General features: G+C 53.8%; 1 protein-coding gene across 1 annotated transcript in view; it reads right to left on the bottom strand.

Moving 5' to 3' along the window:
• Positions 1–950: 950 nt before the first annotated feature.
• MRPS5 (mitochondrial ribosomal protein S5) overlaps positions 951–17627 on the bottom strand; it is a 35034-nt gene continuing 18357 nt past the window's right edge. Inside the window, exons 6-11 of the mRNA XM_068153068.1 lie at positions 9021–9111; positions 7596–7642; positions 5679–5736; positions 4386–4448; positions 2643–2779; positions 951–1519 (exon numbers count right to left, since the gene is read on the bottom strand). Coding sequence (XP_068009169.1) covers positions 1295–1519; positions 2643–2779; positions 4386–4448; positions 5679–5736; positions 7596–7642; positions 9021–9111 — 621 coding nt within the window. The 3' untranslated portion in view covers positions 951–1294. The remainder of the gene's footprint in view (positions 1520–2642; positions 2780–4385; positions 4449–5678; positions 5737–7595; positions 7643–9020; positions 9112–17627) is intronic.

The raw sequence follows: 17627 nt of genomic DNA, 5'->3' as shown, positions 1-17627 counted from the left end.
CTCCCCAGCCCTCTTCTCCAGACCCTTCCCCAGCTTCCTTGCCCTTCTCTGGACCCTCTCCAGCCCCTCAATGTCCTTCTTACAGTCAGGGCCCCAGAACTGTGCCCAGTGCCCAAGGTGTGGCCTCCCCAGTGCTGAGTCCAAGGGGACAATCCCTGCCCTGCTCCTAGACTGATCTCCCTGCCAGCCTCCTGCTTTTGCCACAAAAGATTCATAGGCTCCTACAATGGTTTGGGGTTGGAAGGGTCCTTCAAGATCATCCAGTTCCAATCCCCTGCCATGGGCAGGGAAACCTCCCACCAGTCCAGGTTGCTCAAGGCCTCATCCAGCCTGGCCTTGAACACCAGCTGGGGACAGGCTCTTTAGGAAGGCTGTCACAATAATGCTTTCACATTGAAGGAGAGGGGATTCAGCCTAGAAAGAAGGAAGAAGTATCTTCCCAAGAGAGTGGTGAACACCAGCACAGGTTGTCCAGAGAGAGGTGGTAGGTGGCCCCATTCCTGGAAGCATTCAAGGTCATTCAATTCATTTATTGCCCTTCCCTGGACCCTCTCCAGCCCCTCCTTTCCAGGTGGGGCCAGCATTCCAGGTGTGGCCTCCCCAGTGCTGAGTGCAGGAGGACAATCCCTGCCCTGCTCCTGCTGCCCACACCATTGCTGATCCAGGCCAGGCTGCTGGTGGCCTCCTTGCCCACCTGGGCACCCCCTTGCTCATCTCCAGCCAGCTGCCCACCAGCACCCCCAGGGCTTTCTCTGCTGGGCACTGTGCAGCCCAAGGCCTGCAGCATTCCTAGGGTTGCCTGTGGCCCAAGTGCAGGACCCAGCCCTTGGCCTTGTTGGATCTCAACCAGCCCTGTCCTCCAGACCCTTCCCCAGCTTGGTTGCACCTACTTCATGATCTCCCAGACCTTGGCACGTTGTAGAAGAGGCCCCAGCAAGCCCCCCCCCAACTCATTCTGAGGCTGCTTTATTGCTTTCCCAATCTTTCCAGCAGCTTCCCCAGGGCTTGTAAAGGCATCCTGGGAGCTGTGGATTGAACATCTCCAGGAACCAAGGAAATGCATGCTTGAGGACAAAGCCACATCAGCTGCCTCCATCTGGACATCCCCAGCCCCAGAGCAGCCAGCAGGGCGGTGGGAAGGCCAACAGTGAGGCTGAGGGGGAGCAATGGGAGCAGCAGTGGGAATGTCCTGAGAGGCTAACTGCTGCCCTCTGAAATGCCAGGGCGGAGAAGCAGCCCTTGGCTGGCCCAGGAGCAGCATCTCGGAGCAGGAGAGAGAGAGGGGCTGAAGCTTTCACCAGACTGTCCGTCTGACCTTGGCCCAGGGAGATTTCTTCATGCCCTGGGCTTCTTTCACCTCGCTCCACTCCAGCACGGTGTCCGGCACCTCGTCCTCAGGCTCGGGCTCCTCCCGCGGGGAGCCCTCGGGCAGCGCCACCACGATGGGCAGAGGGCCCTGCTCCTCCCGGAACTCCACCACGTACAGGCTCTTCTGGTTGGCCAGCTGCTGGTGAGTCTCCTGGGCACAGGGAAGAGAGGAGGCTTCAAACAAGGGGGCCTGGGCTCAGAGAGCGGGTTGGGCTGGGAGGCACCATAAAGCTCACCCAGTTCCGACTGCAGAGGAGCTTGGTCTGGATGACCCTTGGAGGTCCCTTCCGACCCAGACCTTTCCAGGGCTCTATGATCCTGTCTTAAGATCCAAGGTGAAACAGAAGCAAGAACTCAAGGCTGCCCTCGCAGGCAGTGACTGGGGGAAGCTGTTGGCTGGGCACAGACAATTCTTCTAGCTCAAACCTTTCAGCTGTCAGTAGAAAGCCATCCTAAATCCATTTTATTAGTCTCCAGAGAGATCCAGAGGATCTAGACTGACACAACCTCACCAAGGGCAGCCTTCCAGGAGTCATGGAGTTCATGGAATGGGTTGGGTTGGAAGCAGCCTTGAAGATCTTCCAGTTCCAGCCCCCTGCCATGGCTGGAGCCAGGTGGGGCTTGGGCTCTCTCCCCTAGTACCAGATGGTAGGAGTGGAAATGGCCCCAGGTTGCCCCAGGGAAGGTTTAGGTGGGAGATTAGGGAAATGTCTTCACTGAAAGGTTGTTAAGCACTGGCCCAGGCAATGGTTGTGTCACCAGCTCTGGAGGTATTTCAAGGAGCTGTAGGAGTGGGTTTCAGTCACTTGGTTTAGTGGTGGACTGGGCAGTCTCAGCTTAATGCTTGGACTCAATGATCTCTCCTAGGAGGAAAGCTGAGAGCCCTGGAAAGGGCTGAGAGGGGATCTGATCAATGTCTATCAGTAGCTGAGGGCTGGGGGTCAGGATGAAGGCCCCAGGCTCTGTTTGGTGGTGCCCAGGGACAGGACAAAGCACAACAGGTCCCAGCTGGAACCCAGGAGGTTCCACCTCAGCATGAGGAGAAACTTGTTTGGTGTGAGGCTGCTGGAGGCCTGGAGCAGGCTGCCCAGAGAGGTTGTGGAGTCTCCTTCTCTGGAGCCTTTCCAACCCCACCTGGCTGTGTTCCTGTGTGACCCTGCTCTGGCAGGGATGTTGGTCCCTTCCAGCCCCTAACATTGTGTGTTTGACCCCAAACTCTGAGAGTATCAACTCCCTCATCTCATCCAGAAGAACCACTGAGGAGTGCAACCTACCTGTTGTGTCAAGCCCTTAAAGAGAGCCCTGGTGATGTTTATCAGGTTCTTGGATCCAGTCACCCTGGCATACATGTCCTGAATGCCAATCAGTTTGCAGATGGTGATGATAGCTCGGTGGCAGTGAAGACCATACCCTGGGGGAGAGAACAAAGCAATTAGCATTACCTGATTAATTGTAAGCATGCCACTGAGCTGGTGAGGAAGTGAGACCTAAGGGCTCTTTGCAGTCACTTTGGTGGCCTAGCGCCTTAAACCTCATCAGTGCTTAGAGATGGCACTGTGGGCCCAGGGGTCACAGCAGGGCTGCCTGCTGGTGGCTGCTGGGTGGGAGCAGAGCAGCTGCTCTGGTGAGAGCTCAGCTTGCACAGTTGTGTGTCCTGCCTTCCATGCTTGCTCCTCAATAGACTCAGCTTTCATCAGGTCATTCAAAGCAGGGGGAGGAAAGGAATCCTGTCCCTCTGCTCTGCTGAGACCTTGTTGAACCTTATGAAGGTCAAGAAGGCCAAGGGCAAGGTCCTGCACCTAGGTCAGGGCAAGCCTTGGTACCAATCCAGGCTAGGGGGGATCAGATTGAGAGCAGCCCTGCAGAGAAGGACTTGGGGGTGCAGGGGGGGAGCCAGCAATGGGCACTGGCAACACAGAAGGCCAAGGGCAGCCTGGGCTGCATCCAAAGCAGTGTGGCCACAGCTGAAGAGAGGGGATCCTGCCCCTCTGCTCTGCTCTAGGGAGACCTCGCCTGCAGGGCTGTGTCCAGCCCTGGGGCCTCCAACACAAGAGAAACCTGGAGATGATGGAGAGGGTGCAGAGGCCACAAAGATGCTCAGAGGGCTGGAGAACCTCTGCTGTGGGGACAGGCTGGGAGAGTTGGGGCTGTTCAGCCTGGAGAGGAGAAGGCTCCAGGGAGACCTCAGAGCTGCAGTTCAGTATCTGCAGGGGAGCTGCAGGCAGGCTGAGGAGGGACTGTTCAGAAGGGCTTGGAGTGCTAGGCCCAGGGGCAAGGGTTTGAAAGTGGAGCAGGGCAGACTGAGGTTGGCCCTGAGGAGGAAGTTGTGCCCAAGGAGAGTGGTGAGACACTGGCACAGGCTGCCCAGGGCTGGGCTTGAGGCCCCATGCCTGGAGCCATTGAAGCTGAGCCTGGCTGTGTCCCTGTGCAGCCTGCTCTAGCTGGAGGTGTCCCTGCTGCCTGCAGAGGGGTTGCACAGGATGCCCTTGGAGGCTCCCTCCCAACCCAGTGCAATCTGAAAGTATCTCCCCCAGCCCTGGTGGGCAGGAGGTCTCCAGGTGTTCTCACAGGCAAACTTTAAGCTGGGCTGGTGGTGAGGAGGAGGCCTCAGGTCTGGGCCAGGGCAGCAAGTGGAGAGTAGGTAAAGCCAGGTAAAGCCAGAGGGACTTTGGAATGTGGAGTGCATGAAGGAGAGCTGTAAGAGGACAGGTGTGTGGGGTAGTGAACACCAAGGTGAAGCAGCAGGGGACCTGAGAAGTGGGTTAGAGGGCCAAGACACTGGGCAGAAGCCAGGCTGGTACTTGAGGGCTCCACAAATGCGTGTGCTTGTGATCCTGGAGAGTGCTCTATGTCTGCCTGCTCTGGGAGCTTCTACCACTGCCAGGCAAGTGTCAGACAGGGCAGCCTAGCATCAAAGGATCTGTCTCTGAAGCCAGCATCCATGGCACAAATTTCACTTCCTCCAACACCAGTCAGAGATTACTGAAGCTTCAGCATTCCCAAGCAGCTTTAATTACCTTTGTTCTGCTTCCTCATGCGGATGGTTGTGCTTTTAAACTTCACTCGGATGTCATGGTAAACTGGAGGGGGAAAAAAAGGCATTAGAGAGAAATTCTTCCTTCTAAAAGGGCTTTAGCTCAGCACAGTTAAGGATTCATTAAGATTCACTGAATAGTTTGGGTTGGAAGGGACCTTCAGGGTCATCCAATTCCATCTGTTTAGTGTGGAGAAGAGGAGGCTGAGGGGAGACCTCCTTGCTCTCTACAGCTCCCTGAGAGGAGGCTGCAGCCAGGTGGGGCTTGAGCTCTCTCCCCTAGTACCAGATGGTAGGAGTGGAAATGGCCCCTGGTTGCCCCAGGGAAGGTTTAGGTGGGAGATTAGGGGAATGTCTTCACTGAAAGGTTGTTAAGCACTGGCCCAGGCTGGCCCAGGCAATGGTTGTGTCACCAGCTCTGGAGGTATTTCAAGGAGCTGTAGGAGTGGGTTTCAGTCACTTGGTTTAGTGGTGGACTGGGCAGTCTCAGCTTAATGCTTGGACTCAATGATCTCTCCTAGGAGGAAAGCTGAGAGCCCTGGGGCTGTTCAGTCTGGAAAGGGCTGAGAGGGGATCTGAGTAGCTGAGGGCTGGGGATCAGGATGAAGGTTCCAGGCTCTGTTTGGTGGTGCCCAGGGATAGGACAAGGCACAACAGGTCCCAGCTGGAACCCAGGAGGTTTCACCTCAACATGAGGAGAAAGTTGTTTGGTGTGAGGCTGCTGGAGGCCTGGAGCAGGCTGCCCAGAGAGGTTGTGGAGTCTCCTTCTCTGGAGCCTTTCCATCCCCACCTGGCTGTGTGTTTGTGTGCCCTGCCCTGGGTGCCCCTGTTCTGGCAGGTCCCTTCCAGCCCCCAAGCCTTCTCTGAGTGTGTCACCTTAAATGTCTTTCCCAAACTACATGATTCTATGTGGCTATGACTCTAAACCTCTCAGTGTTTCAGCAATTTCCTGTAATCTTCACTATTCTTCCCCAACCTTCTAGAACTGTTGATACAAACCTGAGTGGAAGCCAACAGCAAAGCAGAGACTCCTTCCAGGTAAGGCTTGACTTATGTGACACAGACCCTGACTGACCATAGTCTGACACCACCCACTGTCCACCTAAACCAGCCTGGAGCAAAGACTTCACCCAGCATGCTCAAGAAGAGGAAGAATACAACACATCAGCTCCCAGTGATTTCAGTTAACAGCATTTTATGCTTTGTAGCAACCAGTTCCTGTTGGGATGCTCAAAAGGCCGAAGAAAGAGTCCAAAGAAGCCCTCAGAATACTCACTGGTGTGGTTCTGGTACAGCTCTATGAAATGTAAGCAGTGTATGGCTTTGTTCTTTGCCTAGGGAGGAACAGCAAAAGACATTTGGGGTTTAGCTTTCCCACTGGCCAGGTCACCAGACAGGACAGAGGCAAGAGAGCAAACTGAGGAAAGCAGCTTTGCTTGGGTGAGGAAGCCAGCTTGGGTACATCCTCGAGGGGAATGGAACTGTTCTCACTCAGGAGCAATCTGCTTTTGCCTAGCAGAGTTATTCACAGATTCACAGAATGCTTTGGCTTGGATGGAACATTAAAGATCATCCAGTGCCAACCCCCTGCCATGGGCAGGGACACCTCCCACCAGCCCAGCTTGCTCAAGGCCTCATCCAGCCTGGCCTTCAACACCTCCAGGGAGGGGGCAGCCACAGCCTCCCTGGGCAACCTGTTCCAGTGTCTCCCCACCCTCACTGCCATGAATACCTTTGATACCTCAGCTGAACAGTTCAGCTCAAACTAGATTCATGTTCCAGGACAAGGAAAATTTGGAAGTCCAAAGCAGCATTAATAAGTTTGCTCTGCATGGCTGAGACACAAATTCCTCCACACCAACTGCATGAGGAAATTGTATGCTCTACAGATAGGGGAAACAACTGACCAAGGGTGAGGAGCTGCCCACCAGAGAAACAGCAGCAGAAAGACAATAAATTGAACTTCATGGCAGGGCAACGTCAGTATGCAGCTCCAGAGAAGGGCAAGGAAGCTGGGGAAGGGTCTGGAGAAGAGGGCTGGGGAGGAGCAGCTGAGGGAGCTGGGGGTGTTTAGTGTGGAGAAGAGGAGTCTGAGGGGAGACCTCCTTGCTCTCTACAGCTCCCTGAGAGGAGGCTGGAGCCAGGTGGGGCTTGGGCTCTGCTCCCAGTTAATCAGTGATAGAATAAGAAATGGCCTGGAATTGTGCCAGGGGAGGCTTAGTTTGGAGATTAGGAAGAATTTCTTTGCTGCCAGAGTGGTCAGGAATTGGCACAGGCTGCCCAGGGAGATGGTGGAGTCCCCATCCCTGGAGCTCTTTCAAAGCTGCAGAGATGTGGTGCTGAGAGCACGGTTGAGCCCCAGCCTTGGTTAAGTTACAGAAGGGTTGGGCTGGAGGATCTTGGAGGGCTTTTCCAACCCCAACATTCTGTGACTCTAAAGGAGGAAATGTGCCTGCAGGTTAGCAGGGAACTAAAGAAACAGGCAGCCCAGGTCACCTCCTCTGCACACCACCAGAAACCAACCCCAATATACAGCTGCTACTGCTGGCCCTTAACACTCACTGCAGCCAGCTGTTTACCTCTGACAGCTTGATCTCCACTTTAGATCAACATCTGACCAGTCCCCATCCCTGAGGGTGTTCCAGAACTTATTGGCCATGGTGGTGCTGGGTTGCTGGTTGGACTGGATGAGCTTGGAGGCTTTTGCCAACAAAACAGTTCTACAATTCTATGAAAGGAGGCTGAGAAGAGATCTGCCTCTCTACACCTCCCTGAGAGGAGGCAGAAGCCAGGTGGGGGTTGGTCTCTTCTCCCTACTAACAAGTGACAGGAGCAGAAAAAACAGCCTCAAGCTACCCAGGGGAGGTTGAGATTGGACATTAGGAAAACTTTCTTCCCTGCAAGAGTTGTTAAGCAGTGGAACAGGCTGCCCAGGGAAGTGCTGGAGTCACCACTTCTAGAGGTATTTGATAAGAGCTGCACTTAGTGGTGGACTTAGTGCTCTTGGGTTAACTCCCCTTAAAGAGGTCTTTTGCAACTTCCATGATGGTGTGACAACTCCTAACAAATGGGCAAGCCATGCACACTCTTTGCACAGCCTACAAAAGCCACTGGTTATGAAGGGAAAGAAAAGAGAGCAGTGTGGGGGTGAGCTCCTTGAGTTTGTCCTCAGGGCCCACCTTGATCGACCTACCTTCCGCAGAGCGTTCATCCTGTCCCCTGCTTTGCCCAAGGCAAACCCTGCAAGGCAGAACAAGAGGCCCTCTGTTATTGCAAAGGGGAAAAAACAGTCAGAAAGCAAAGGGGGGAATATTGTCTCCAGTTCTGGGGCCCTCAGCTCAAGAAGGACCTCAGGGAACTGCTTGAGAGAGTCCAGCACAGAGCCACAAAGATGCTGCAGGCAGTGGAACATCTTCCTTAGGAGGAGAGCCTGAGGGAGCTGAGGGCTCTGTGGCTTGGAGAGGAGGAGCCTGAGGGTGAGCTCCTTGCTGGTGATCAAGATGTGCAGGGTGAGTGCCCAGAGGCTGGAGCCAGGCTCTATTGGTTGATGCCCAATGCCAGCACAAGGGGCAGTGGTGGAAGCTGAGGCAGAGGAAGCTCCATGGAAACAGGAGGAAGAATTTCGTGACTCTGAGGGTGCTGGAGCCCTGGAGCAGGCTGCCCAGGGGGGTTGTGGAGTCTCCCTCTCTGGAGATATTGAAGACCTGCCTGGCTGTGCTCCTGTGTGCCCTGCCCTGGGTGACCCTGCTCTGGCAGGGGGGTTGGGCTGGATGATCTCTGGAGGCCCCTTCCAGCCCCTAACATTCAGTGATTCTGTGAAACAGCAGAGAACTTCACAACCATCTCTAGCACCTGGCATTTGCAATCCATGGCACAGCCCATGCTCAGAAAATGGTCCAGAGGTGACCCCAGAAACTACAGAAACAGTTGAGGAGTTCTGGGTACCTAACAACTGGGTGCCAGCTGCTTGCTTCCAATGAAAACTGCCTCCAGTTCTGGTGTCCCCAGCAGAAGGAGGACACAGAGCTGCTGGAGTGAGGCCAGAGGAGGCCACAAAGATGAGCCAAGGGCTGGAGACAGGCCAAGGGGAATGGTTTGAAGCTGAGGCAGAGTAGGGTCAGACTGGAGCTGGGAGAGAAGTTCTTCAGTAGGAGGCTGGTGAGACTCTGGCACAGGCTGCCCAGGGAGGCTGTGGCTGCCTCCTCCCTTTAGGTGTTCAAGGCCAGGCTGGATGAGGCCTTGAGCAGCTGAGTCCAGCTGAGAGGTGTCCCTGCCCATGGCAGGGGGTTGGAGTAGATGAGCTCTGAGGCCACTTCCAACATGAGCCATTCTGTGCTTGTGTGACTAATGGCATGGGGAGGAAGAGCTTCTCCTGCAGGGTTATGCTGGAAAAGAACTGAAGCAGCCCTGTGCCTGGGACACCCTGACTTAGCCTCCCCTGCAAGAGTGGCCAGGCCCAGGGACTCCATCTCTTGTGGCACTTGTGGTTTATGGCTCTTTGCTCAGGCTTCTGCAGCTGCTGAAGCTGCTGTAGGCCTGGAGCAGGCTGCCCAGAGAGGTTGTGGAGTCTCCTTCTCTGTTCATAAGCAATGATTCCTGTGGCACCCTTCAGACCTACCTGCAGCCCCTTTCCCGTTCCCAACAGCCACCAAGGCACGGACGGACTTTTTCCTGCCCTCCTTTGCCTTCATGCAGAACACATTCTTCACCTGAGGAAAAACAAAACAAAACAAAACACTTTCTTATGGCACAGTCCAACTCTTTCTTCTGGTTTGGGGATGTTTTGTTTTGTTTTGTTTTGTTTATTTTAAAGAGAGGTCAGTTTACCAGAAAGGACTTTGGGGTCTGCGATGAAACCTTACAATATTCACAGACTGCAGTGGGTTGGGAGGTTGCTTCCAAGGGCATCTTGCTCAACCCCTCTGCACTCAGCAGGGACACCTCCAGCTAGAGCAGGCTGCACAGGGACACAGCCAGGCTCAGCTTCAATGGCTCCAGGCATGGGGCCTCAAGCCCAGCCCTGGGCAGCCTGGGCCAGTGTCTCACCACTCTCCTTGGGCACAACTTCCTCCTGAGGGCCAACCTCAGTCTGCCCTGCTCCACTTTCAAACCATTGCCCCTGGGCCTAGCACTCCAAGCCCTTCTGAACAGTCCCTCCCCAGCCTGCCTGCAGCTCCCCTGCAGATACTGAACTGCAGCTCTGAGGTCTCCCTGGAGCCTTCTCCTCTCCAGGCTGAGCAGCCCCAACTCTCCCAGCCTGTCCCCATGGCAGAGGTTCTCCAGCCCTCTGAGCATCTTTGTGGCCTCCTCTGCACCCTCTTCATCAGCTCCAGGTCTCTCTTGTGTTGGGGGCCCCAGAGCTGGACACAGCCCTGCAGGTGAGGTCTCCCTAGAGCAGAGGGGCAGGATCCCCTCTCTTCAGTTCTGGCCACACTGCTGTGGATGCAGCCCAGGCTGCACTGTGCTGCCAGTGCCCATTGCTGGCTCCTGTCCGTCTCCTCTCCCCCTGCATCCCCAAGTCCTTCTCTGCAGGGCTGCTCTCAATCTGATCCCCCCCTAGCCTGGATTGGTACTGAGGGTTGCCCTGATCTAGGTGCAGGACCTTGCCCTTGGCCTTCTTGAACCTCCTGAGGTTCTCCTCAGCCCACCTCTGCAGTGGTGCTGATCTGCAGTGGGATACTGGCTGCAAGACATTAAATCCATACAGGCTGTTCCAAGTCTCTCCTCAGGCACAGAAGTCACCTCAGTACAGCTTCATCAAAATCCTCCCTCTTTGGTGTTTAGCTGCACAACAGCTGCTGCTGGCTTCATGTGGGATTTCAAGCATGATGAAGGAACAAGGAGTAAAATGGAAAGGGCCATCAACATCTCACTGCCCCCCCTCACATTCTCACATGTTTTAGCAGCACTCTCAGGAAATGCTTCAGGCATCTTGCTGTTGCTTAATGTGGATTCCAGCTTGGAACTGAAATCCACTTGCAGACTGCAGAAGGCACTCTCATTACTGAGATGACAGAGGCTAAAGAGAAGAGTTAATGGAAGAGAGAGCAGAAGGAAGTGGTCTTGTATTGCTGGCACCACAGATGTGCACAGAAACTGCCAGAATTCAAGCAGAGATTCAAGAATCACACAGAATGTTAGGGGCTGGAAGGGCCCTCCAGAGATCATGCAGTCCAAAACCCCCTGCCTGAGCAGGGTCACTCAGGGCAGGTCACACAGAAGCACATCCAGGTGGGTCTGTAAAGTCTCCAGATGAAGGAGACTTCACAACCCCCCTGGGCAGCCTGCTCCAGGCCTCCAGCAGCCTCACAGGAAAGAAAGCTCTTGAGTTTGGAGTGGGGGCACACAACAGCTGGGGAGACAGGGAGCCTCATGGTTAGCACTCTGCAAGTCTAATCATGCTTCTGCCTCTGCAGCAGGCTGCCCTGTGAGACTACTGCCAAGCCACTGCCTTAGTTTCCCACCTCAGATGTCTAATACACCATCTGAGATGCTTTGTCCATCTAGTTCCAGTCCTAGGTTCCTTGGCTTTAAAGTATCATAGAAGAGAATAAAAGAATGGTTTCAGTTGGAGGAGACCTCCAAGATCCTCCAGCCCAACCCTTCTCTAACTTAACCAAGGCTGGGGCTCAACCATGCTCTCAGCACCACATCTCTGCAGCTTTGAAAGAGCTCCAGGGATGGGGACTCCACCATCTCCCTGGGCAGCCTGTGCCAATTCCTGACCACTCTGGCAGCAAAGAAATTCTTCCTAATCTCCAAACTAAGCCTCCCCTGGCACAATTCCAGGCCATTTCTTATTCTATCACTGATTAACTGGGAGCAGAGCCCAAGCCCCACCTGGCTCCAGCTTCCTCTCAGGGAGATGCAATGAGGTCTCCCCTCAGCCTCCTCTTCTCCACACTAAACACCCCCAGATCCCTCAGCTACTCCTCCCCAGCCCTCTTCTCCAGACCCTTCCCCAGCTTCCTTGCCCTTCTCTGGGCCCCCTCCAGCCCCTCAATGTCCTTCTTGCAGTGAGGGCCCCAGAACTGAACCCAGAACTCCTCAGTGCAGGAGGACAATCCTTGCCCTGCTCCTGCTGCTCAGACCATTGCTGGTCCAGGCTACAAAATCCTGATAGATTTTGGGGGGGTTATCTCTGTTTTATACATGGCTCATAGATTAGAACACTAGAAGAGGTATATTTGAAAATAAACACATGGTTTTTATATAGCCTACTGATGGCTGGAGATGAGGAAGACATTCTTGAGAGTGAAGGTGGTGAGACACTGGCACAGGTTGCCCAGGGAGATGCTGGAGGCTCCACCCCTGGAGACATTCAAGGTCAAGCTTGATGGGGGTGTGAGCAACCTATCTAGTTGGGGATGTCTCTGCTTACTGCAGGGTGTGTTGAACAAGATGCATTCTATGAGTCTGTGAGGGTATGTTTGTAGAAAGCTGCTCCAGAGCTCTTTTTCTCCCTTCCCAGAAGGTGGCAATAAAGCCACAGGCATGGAGCTTCTCCAGAAGCCTTCCTCAAAGTGCTGTTGTCAGCTGTTTGTGAACAGCTCTGAAGGGAAGGCTGTTCACTCATCCTCCTGAAATGCTGTGAAGGCCTTTCAAAGGCTTGAGAATGCACACAGGCTGCCACGGCTGCTGGAGCAACAGTGTCCTCACATCCTCCCTGCCTCAACCCTGTGACACCTTCCATCAAAAGCCAGCACAGAATCATAGAACCATTAGGGTTGGAAAGGACCTCAGTAACATTCAGTTCCAAGCCCAATGCCATGGGCAGGGACACCTCACACTACAGCAGGTTGCTCACAGCCACAGCCAGCCTGGCCTGAAAAGCCTCCAGGCAGGAGGCTTCCACCACCTCCCTGGGCAACCTGTGCCAGTGTCTCACCACCCTCAGGGGGAAGAACTGCTTCCTGACATCCAATCTGAATCTCCCCATTTCTGCTCTTTTTTTCCATCCCCCCCCAGTCCTATCACTCCCTGACACCCTCAAAAGTCCCTCCCCAGCTTTCCTGGAGCCCCCTTCAGTGCTCCAGCAGTGCTCTTCCCCAGCACGCTCAGCAGCGCTGCCCTGCTGCCTCTGGAGCCCTTCCCCACGCTGCACAGCACAGCCTCTGCTGGAGCAAGGAAGCTGAGAACGGTCTGGAGAAGAGGGCTGGGGAGGAGCAGCTGAGGGAGCTGGGGGTGTTTAGTGTAGAGAAGTGGAGGCTGAGGGGAGACCTCGTTGCTCTCTACAGCTCCCTGAGAGGAGGCTGGAGCCAGGTGGGGCTTGGGCTCTGCTCCCAGTTAATCAGTGATAGAATAAGAAATGGCCTGGAATTGTGCCAGGGGAGGCTTAGTTTGGAGATTAGGAAGAATTTCTTTGCTGCCAGAGTGGTCAGGAATTGGCACAGGCTGCCCAGGGAGATGGTGGAGTCCCCATCCCTGGAGCTCTTTCAAAGCTGCAGAGATGTGGTGCTGAGAGCATGGTTGAGCCCCAGCCTTGGTTAAGTTAGAGAAGGGTTGGGCTGGAGGATCTTGGAGGGCTTTTCCAACCCCAACATTCTGTGACTCTAAAGGAGGAAATGTGCCTGCAGGTTGGCAGGGCACTAAAGAAACAGGCAGCCCAGGTCACCTCCTCTGCACACCACCAGAAACCAACCCCAATATACAGCTGCTACTGCTGGCCCTTAACACTCACTGCAGCCAGCTGTTTACCTCTGACAACTTGAGCTCCACTTTAGATCCACATCTGACCTTCTTTGCCCTCTATTCAACAAGCAGGGGGGGAGGGGAAGGTTTGCTTTTTTGTCTCTCCCCAAGAAGCAAACAATTCAATAAGCAATTCCTCTCTCTTTAGCAAGGGAGCTCAGCCGTGGTAGGAATCTAATCACAGCAGGCAGGGCCTTTGCTGACTGTGCTCATCAGGCAGTCCCTTAAAAAATGGCTTTTCCATTTCTTCCTCTGCAAAGTGTGACTTCCCAGCAAACATTATTTTAATCTCCTGGCCTGGCAGAAAGAGAAAAGAGAGAATGGCAAAGCTGTCCAGAAATAGCATCCTGTCTGCCATCTCTTTAGGAGAAGAATGCTAAAAGGGATCTGTTCCGCTCCAAACCTGTGCTTGAGAGCAGACAATTAGAGCACTTCATTATCTTGGGCTGCATGCTAGCTTTGAAGGCAGAAGTTTGTGCTGCTGCTCTTCTGCAACACTCACACAGAAGCACAGAATCAACCAGCTTGGAGAAGACCTCAGAGATCATCAAGTCCAACCTATTACCTAATACCTAACACCTCCTGACAACTAAACCATGGCTCCAAGTGCCACATCCAAGCCTTTTCTGAACACCTCCAGGGACTCTGACTCCACCACCTCCCTGGGCAGCACATCCCAATGGCCAATTACTCTTGCTGTGAAGAACTTTCTCCTCACCCTGACCCTAAACTTCCCCTGGTGCAGCTTGAGACTGTGTCCTCTTCTTCTGGTGCTGGTTGCCTGGGAGAAGAGACCAACCCCCACCTGGCTACAACCTCCCTTTAGGTAGCTGTAGAGAACTATAAGGTCTCCCCCAGAGCCTCCTCTTCTCCAGGCTAAGCAACCCCAGCTCCCTCAGCCTCTCCTCACAGGGCTGTGCTCCAGACCCCTCCCCAGCCTCACTGCCTTTCTGTGGACACATTCAAGTACTTAAATGTCCTTCTTAAACCGAGGAGCCTGAGTACTGCTGCTCCTCACATCTCCTTCTCCTTTCACATCCATGGCAACCTGATAGAATGGCAGAGCCCCAGCCTCTGAAAGCTTTTTCTGCTCTAACAAAGCATGAGAACAGATTTGTATAACATGTGGAAGCACAGCACAGCAACCTACTGTGATGTGTAATCCTGCACCTGGGTCAGGGCAATCCCCAGCACAAATCCAGGCTGGGTGAGGAATGGCAGGAGAAGGCCTTGGGGGTGTCAGTTGGTGACAAAGTCCCCAGGAGCCAGCAGTGGTCACTGGCAGCCCAGCAGGCAGCTGTGTGCTGAGCTGCATCCAGAGCAGGGAGAGCAGCAGCACAGGGAGGGGATTCTGCCCCTCTGCTCTGATCCCACCTGGAGTCCTGCACCTTCTGTAACTCCCTGAAGTGAGGTTGGAATCAGGTGGAGGGTTTGAATCTTCTCCTAAGTACCAAGTGATAGAATGAGAGGAAATGGCCTCAAGGTGCCCCAGGTTTAGGCTGGAGATGAGGAAAAACTTCTTGGCTGAAAGGGTTCTCAAAGCCTGGCACAAGCTTCCCAGGGAGGTGGTTGAGTGCCCATCCCTGGAGGTGTTTGAGAGAGGCAGAGCTGTGGTGCTGAGGGCCATGGCTTAGCCCCAGCCTTGGCAGAGTTAGAAACTGGTTGGATTGAATGATCCTAAAGGGCTTCTGCAAGGAAAATGATGCTCTGACTTTATTAAAAGGGAATCTGGTATGTAAATGGATCAGATGATTCACTTCAATATGGTTAGATGTTCACCAGGCCTTCTTCCAAGCATCTTTCCAAGGCTGATCTGGAGAGGTCCAGACAGGCACAGCAGCAGAGGCAATAGAAGCAAGCAACCCATTTGCTATTGTGACAAAGCCCTGGTGACATTAAATCCAAGTTTGCTACTCACTTCCTTTTCTGTCACCAGAAAGGGTGTCTAGGCACCAGTGACACACCTGGCAACTAACTGGAGAGGTCACAGATACCTGAGGAAACAGAAAACTCATAGGTATGGCTTTATATTCATGTCTGTTTAGGTATGGATGGCACAAAGAGCATTAAGTTTGTCCTCAGCAGAAGAAGGACCCAGAGCTGCTGGAGAGAGTCCGGAGGAGGCCACAAAGACAATCCAAGGGCTGGAGCAGCTCTGCTGTGAGCACAGGCTGAGGGAGCTGGGGGTGTTCAGCCTGGAGAGGAGAAGGCTCCAGGGGCACCTCAGAGCTGCCTGGCAATAGCTGAAGGGATCCTGCAGGAAGGCTGCAGAGGGACTTTTGCTGAGGGTGTCTGGAGACAGGCCAAGGGGGAATGGTTTGAAGCTGAGGCAGAGCAGGGTCAGACTGGAGCTGAGGGAGAACTTCTTTAGTGGGAGGCTGGTGAGACTCTGGCACAGGCTGCCCAGGGAGGCTGTGGCTGCCTCCTCCCTGGAGGTGTTGAAGGCCAGGCTGGATGAGGCCTTGTGCAGCTGAGTCCAGCTGAGAGGTGTTGGAGTAGGTGAGCTCTGAGGCCACTTCCAACATGAGCCATTCTGTGCTTGTGTGACTAATGGCATGGGGAGGAAGAGCTTCTCCTGCAGGGTTATGCTGGAAAAGAACTGAAGCAGCCCTGTGCCTGGGACACCCTGACTTAGCCTCCTCAGCAAGAGTGGCCAGGCCCAGGGGCTCCATCTCTTGTGGCACTTGTGGTTTATGGCTCTTTGCTCAGGCTTCTGCAGCTGCCCAGAGAGGTTGTGGAGTCTCCTTCTCTGTTCATAAGCAGTGATTCCTGTGGAATCACCTGAAGGTGTTCAAGGCCAGGCTGGATGAGGCCTAGAGCAGCTGAGTCCAGCTGAGAGGTGTCCCTGCCCATGGCAGGGGGTTGGATGATCTCTGAGGTCTCTTCCAATCTCCGCCATTCTAGGGCTCTGTGAACAGCCTGTGGAGGTCAGACCCTTTGATAAACATTCTCTTAGTACTTAGTCTGAATACACTCATCAATGAAGATCATCTTCCTCACTCCATTAACTTCAGTGTCATTTGTTCTGCTGCCTACCAGCACCACTTCCCATGCTCTGCTGAGGAGTCAGACAGCAAGTGAATTTTACAACAAATAATGACCACATCCAAAGAACCTAAGAGCTCTGTCAAGCTGACACCAGGGACACTCATTTTCCTCTAAGTGCTGGAACTCTGAAATATTAAAAATGAGTAAAAAAATAAAAAAGAGAAGACTTAAGACAGGAAAAAAAAACCCAGCCCCAAACCCAGAGAGGCAAAGGAAGGTCTATAGAGAACCTTCAAAGCCAGCTGACATAAAAACAAACTAAAAAAGAACCTATTTTCCATTTGCAAGGATGTTATCAGCACTGTGATAATGGAAACTGATTTTGCTTAACATCTTTATTGTCAGCATAAAAGAGGACTGCCAGTGGTGGAGACATTTGAGACAAGGGCTGCATAAATGTTCTTTCAGGGCAAGCAGAATATGAGGAAGAAATGAATATGAGGAGGAAACATGAGCACAGAGATGGAGGCATTCATTACAGCCAGGGGAAGAGGGGACTTCAGAGGTGAGAGGAAGGAAGAAAACTGAGAGCAGCCCTGCAGAGAAGGACTTGGGGGTGCTTGGCAGGGAGAAGCTGGAGAGGAGCCAGCAATGGGCACTGGCAGCACAGAAGGCCAAGGGCAGCCTGGGCTGCATCCAAAGCAGTGTGGCCAGGGCTGGAGAGAGGGGATCCTGGCCCTCTGCTCTGCTCTGGGGAGACCTCACCTGCAGGGCTGTGTGCAGCTCTGGGGTCCCCAACAGAAGAGAGACCTGGAGCTGATGGAGAGGGCGCAGAGGAGGCCACAAAGATGCTCAGAGGGCTGCAGAACCTTTGCTGTGGGGACAGGCAGAGAGTTGGGGCTGTTGAGCCTGGAGAGGAGAAGGCTCCAGGGAGACCTCAGCTGCAGTTCAGTATCTGCAGGGGAGCTGCAGGCAGGCTGGGGAGGGACTGTTCAGAAGGGCTTGGAGTGCTAGGCCCAGGGGCAATGGTTTGAAAGTGGAGCAGGGCAGGTTTAGACTGGAGATGAGGAAGATGTTCTTGAGAGTGAGGGTGGGGAGACCCTGGCACAGGTTGCCCAGGGAGGCTGTGGCTGTCTCCTCCCTCGAGGTGTTCAAGGCCAGGCTGGATGAGGCCTTGAGCAACTTGGGCTGGTGGGAGGTGTCCCTGCCCATGGCAGGGAGTTAATACTGGATGATCTTGAAGGTCCCTTCCAACCCCAACCAATTCTATCAGTCCAGGATTTTGTCTCCCCACCTTCTACTGACAGATTGATCTCTCTTGCTGTACAAACCTCCACTGACCCACAGCCCTTCTATTCCACTCCACCATTCAGCTTCCCATGGGCAACTCAGACTTTACACCTGCTTTTCCCCAGCTCACTGTTTAAATCCATTGCTCCTTGTCCTTACCAGGGCAAACACAGCTTCTTTGTTACTATTGCAACAACAGAGACACCAGCTCCTAACTTCTAATTGCTCTGTCTAACACCACAGTACCACATCCTTG

Source organism: Melanerpes formicivorus, unplaced genomic scaffold (assembly GCF_026170545.1).
Source record: "Melanerpes formicivorus ecotype bairdi unplaced genomic scaffold, bMelFor1.0.p_v2 SCAF_25, whole genome shotgun sequence".
In the NCBI taxonomy this organism is placed as follows: Eukaryota; Metazoa; Chordata; class Aves; order Piciformes; family Picidae; genus Melanerpes; species Melanerpes formicivorus.
This window is presented reverse-complemented; position numbering and strand designations above follow the sequence as displayed.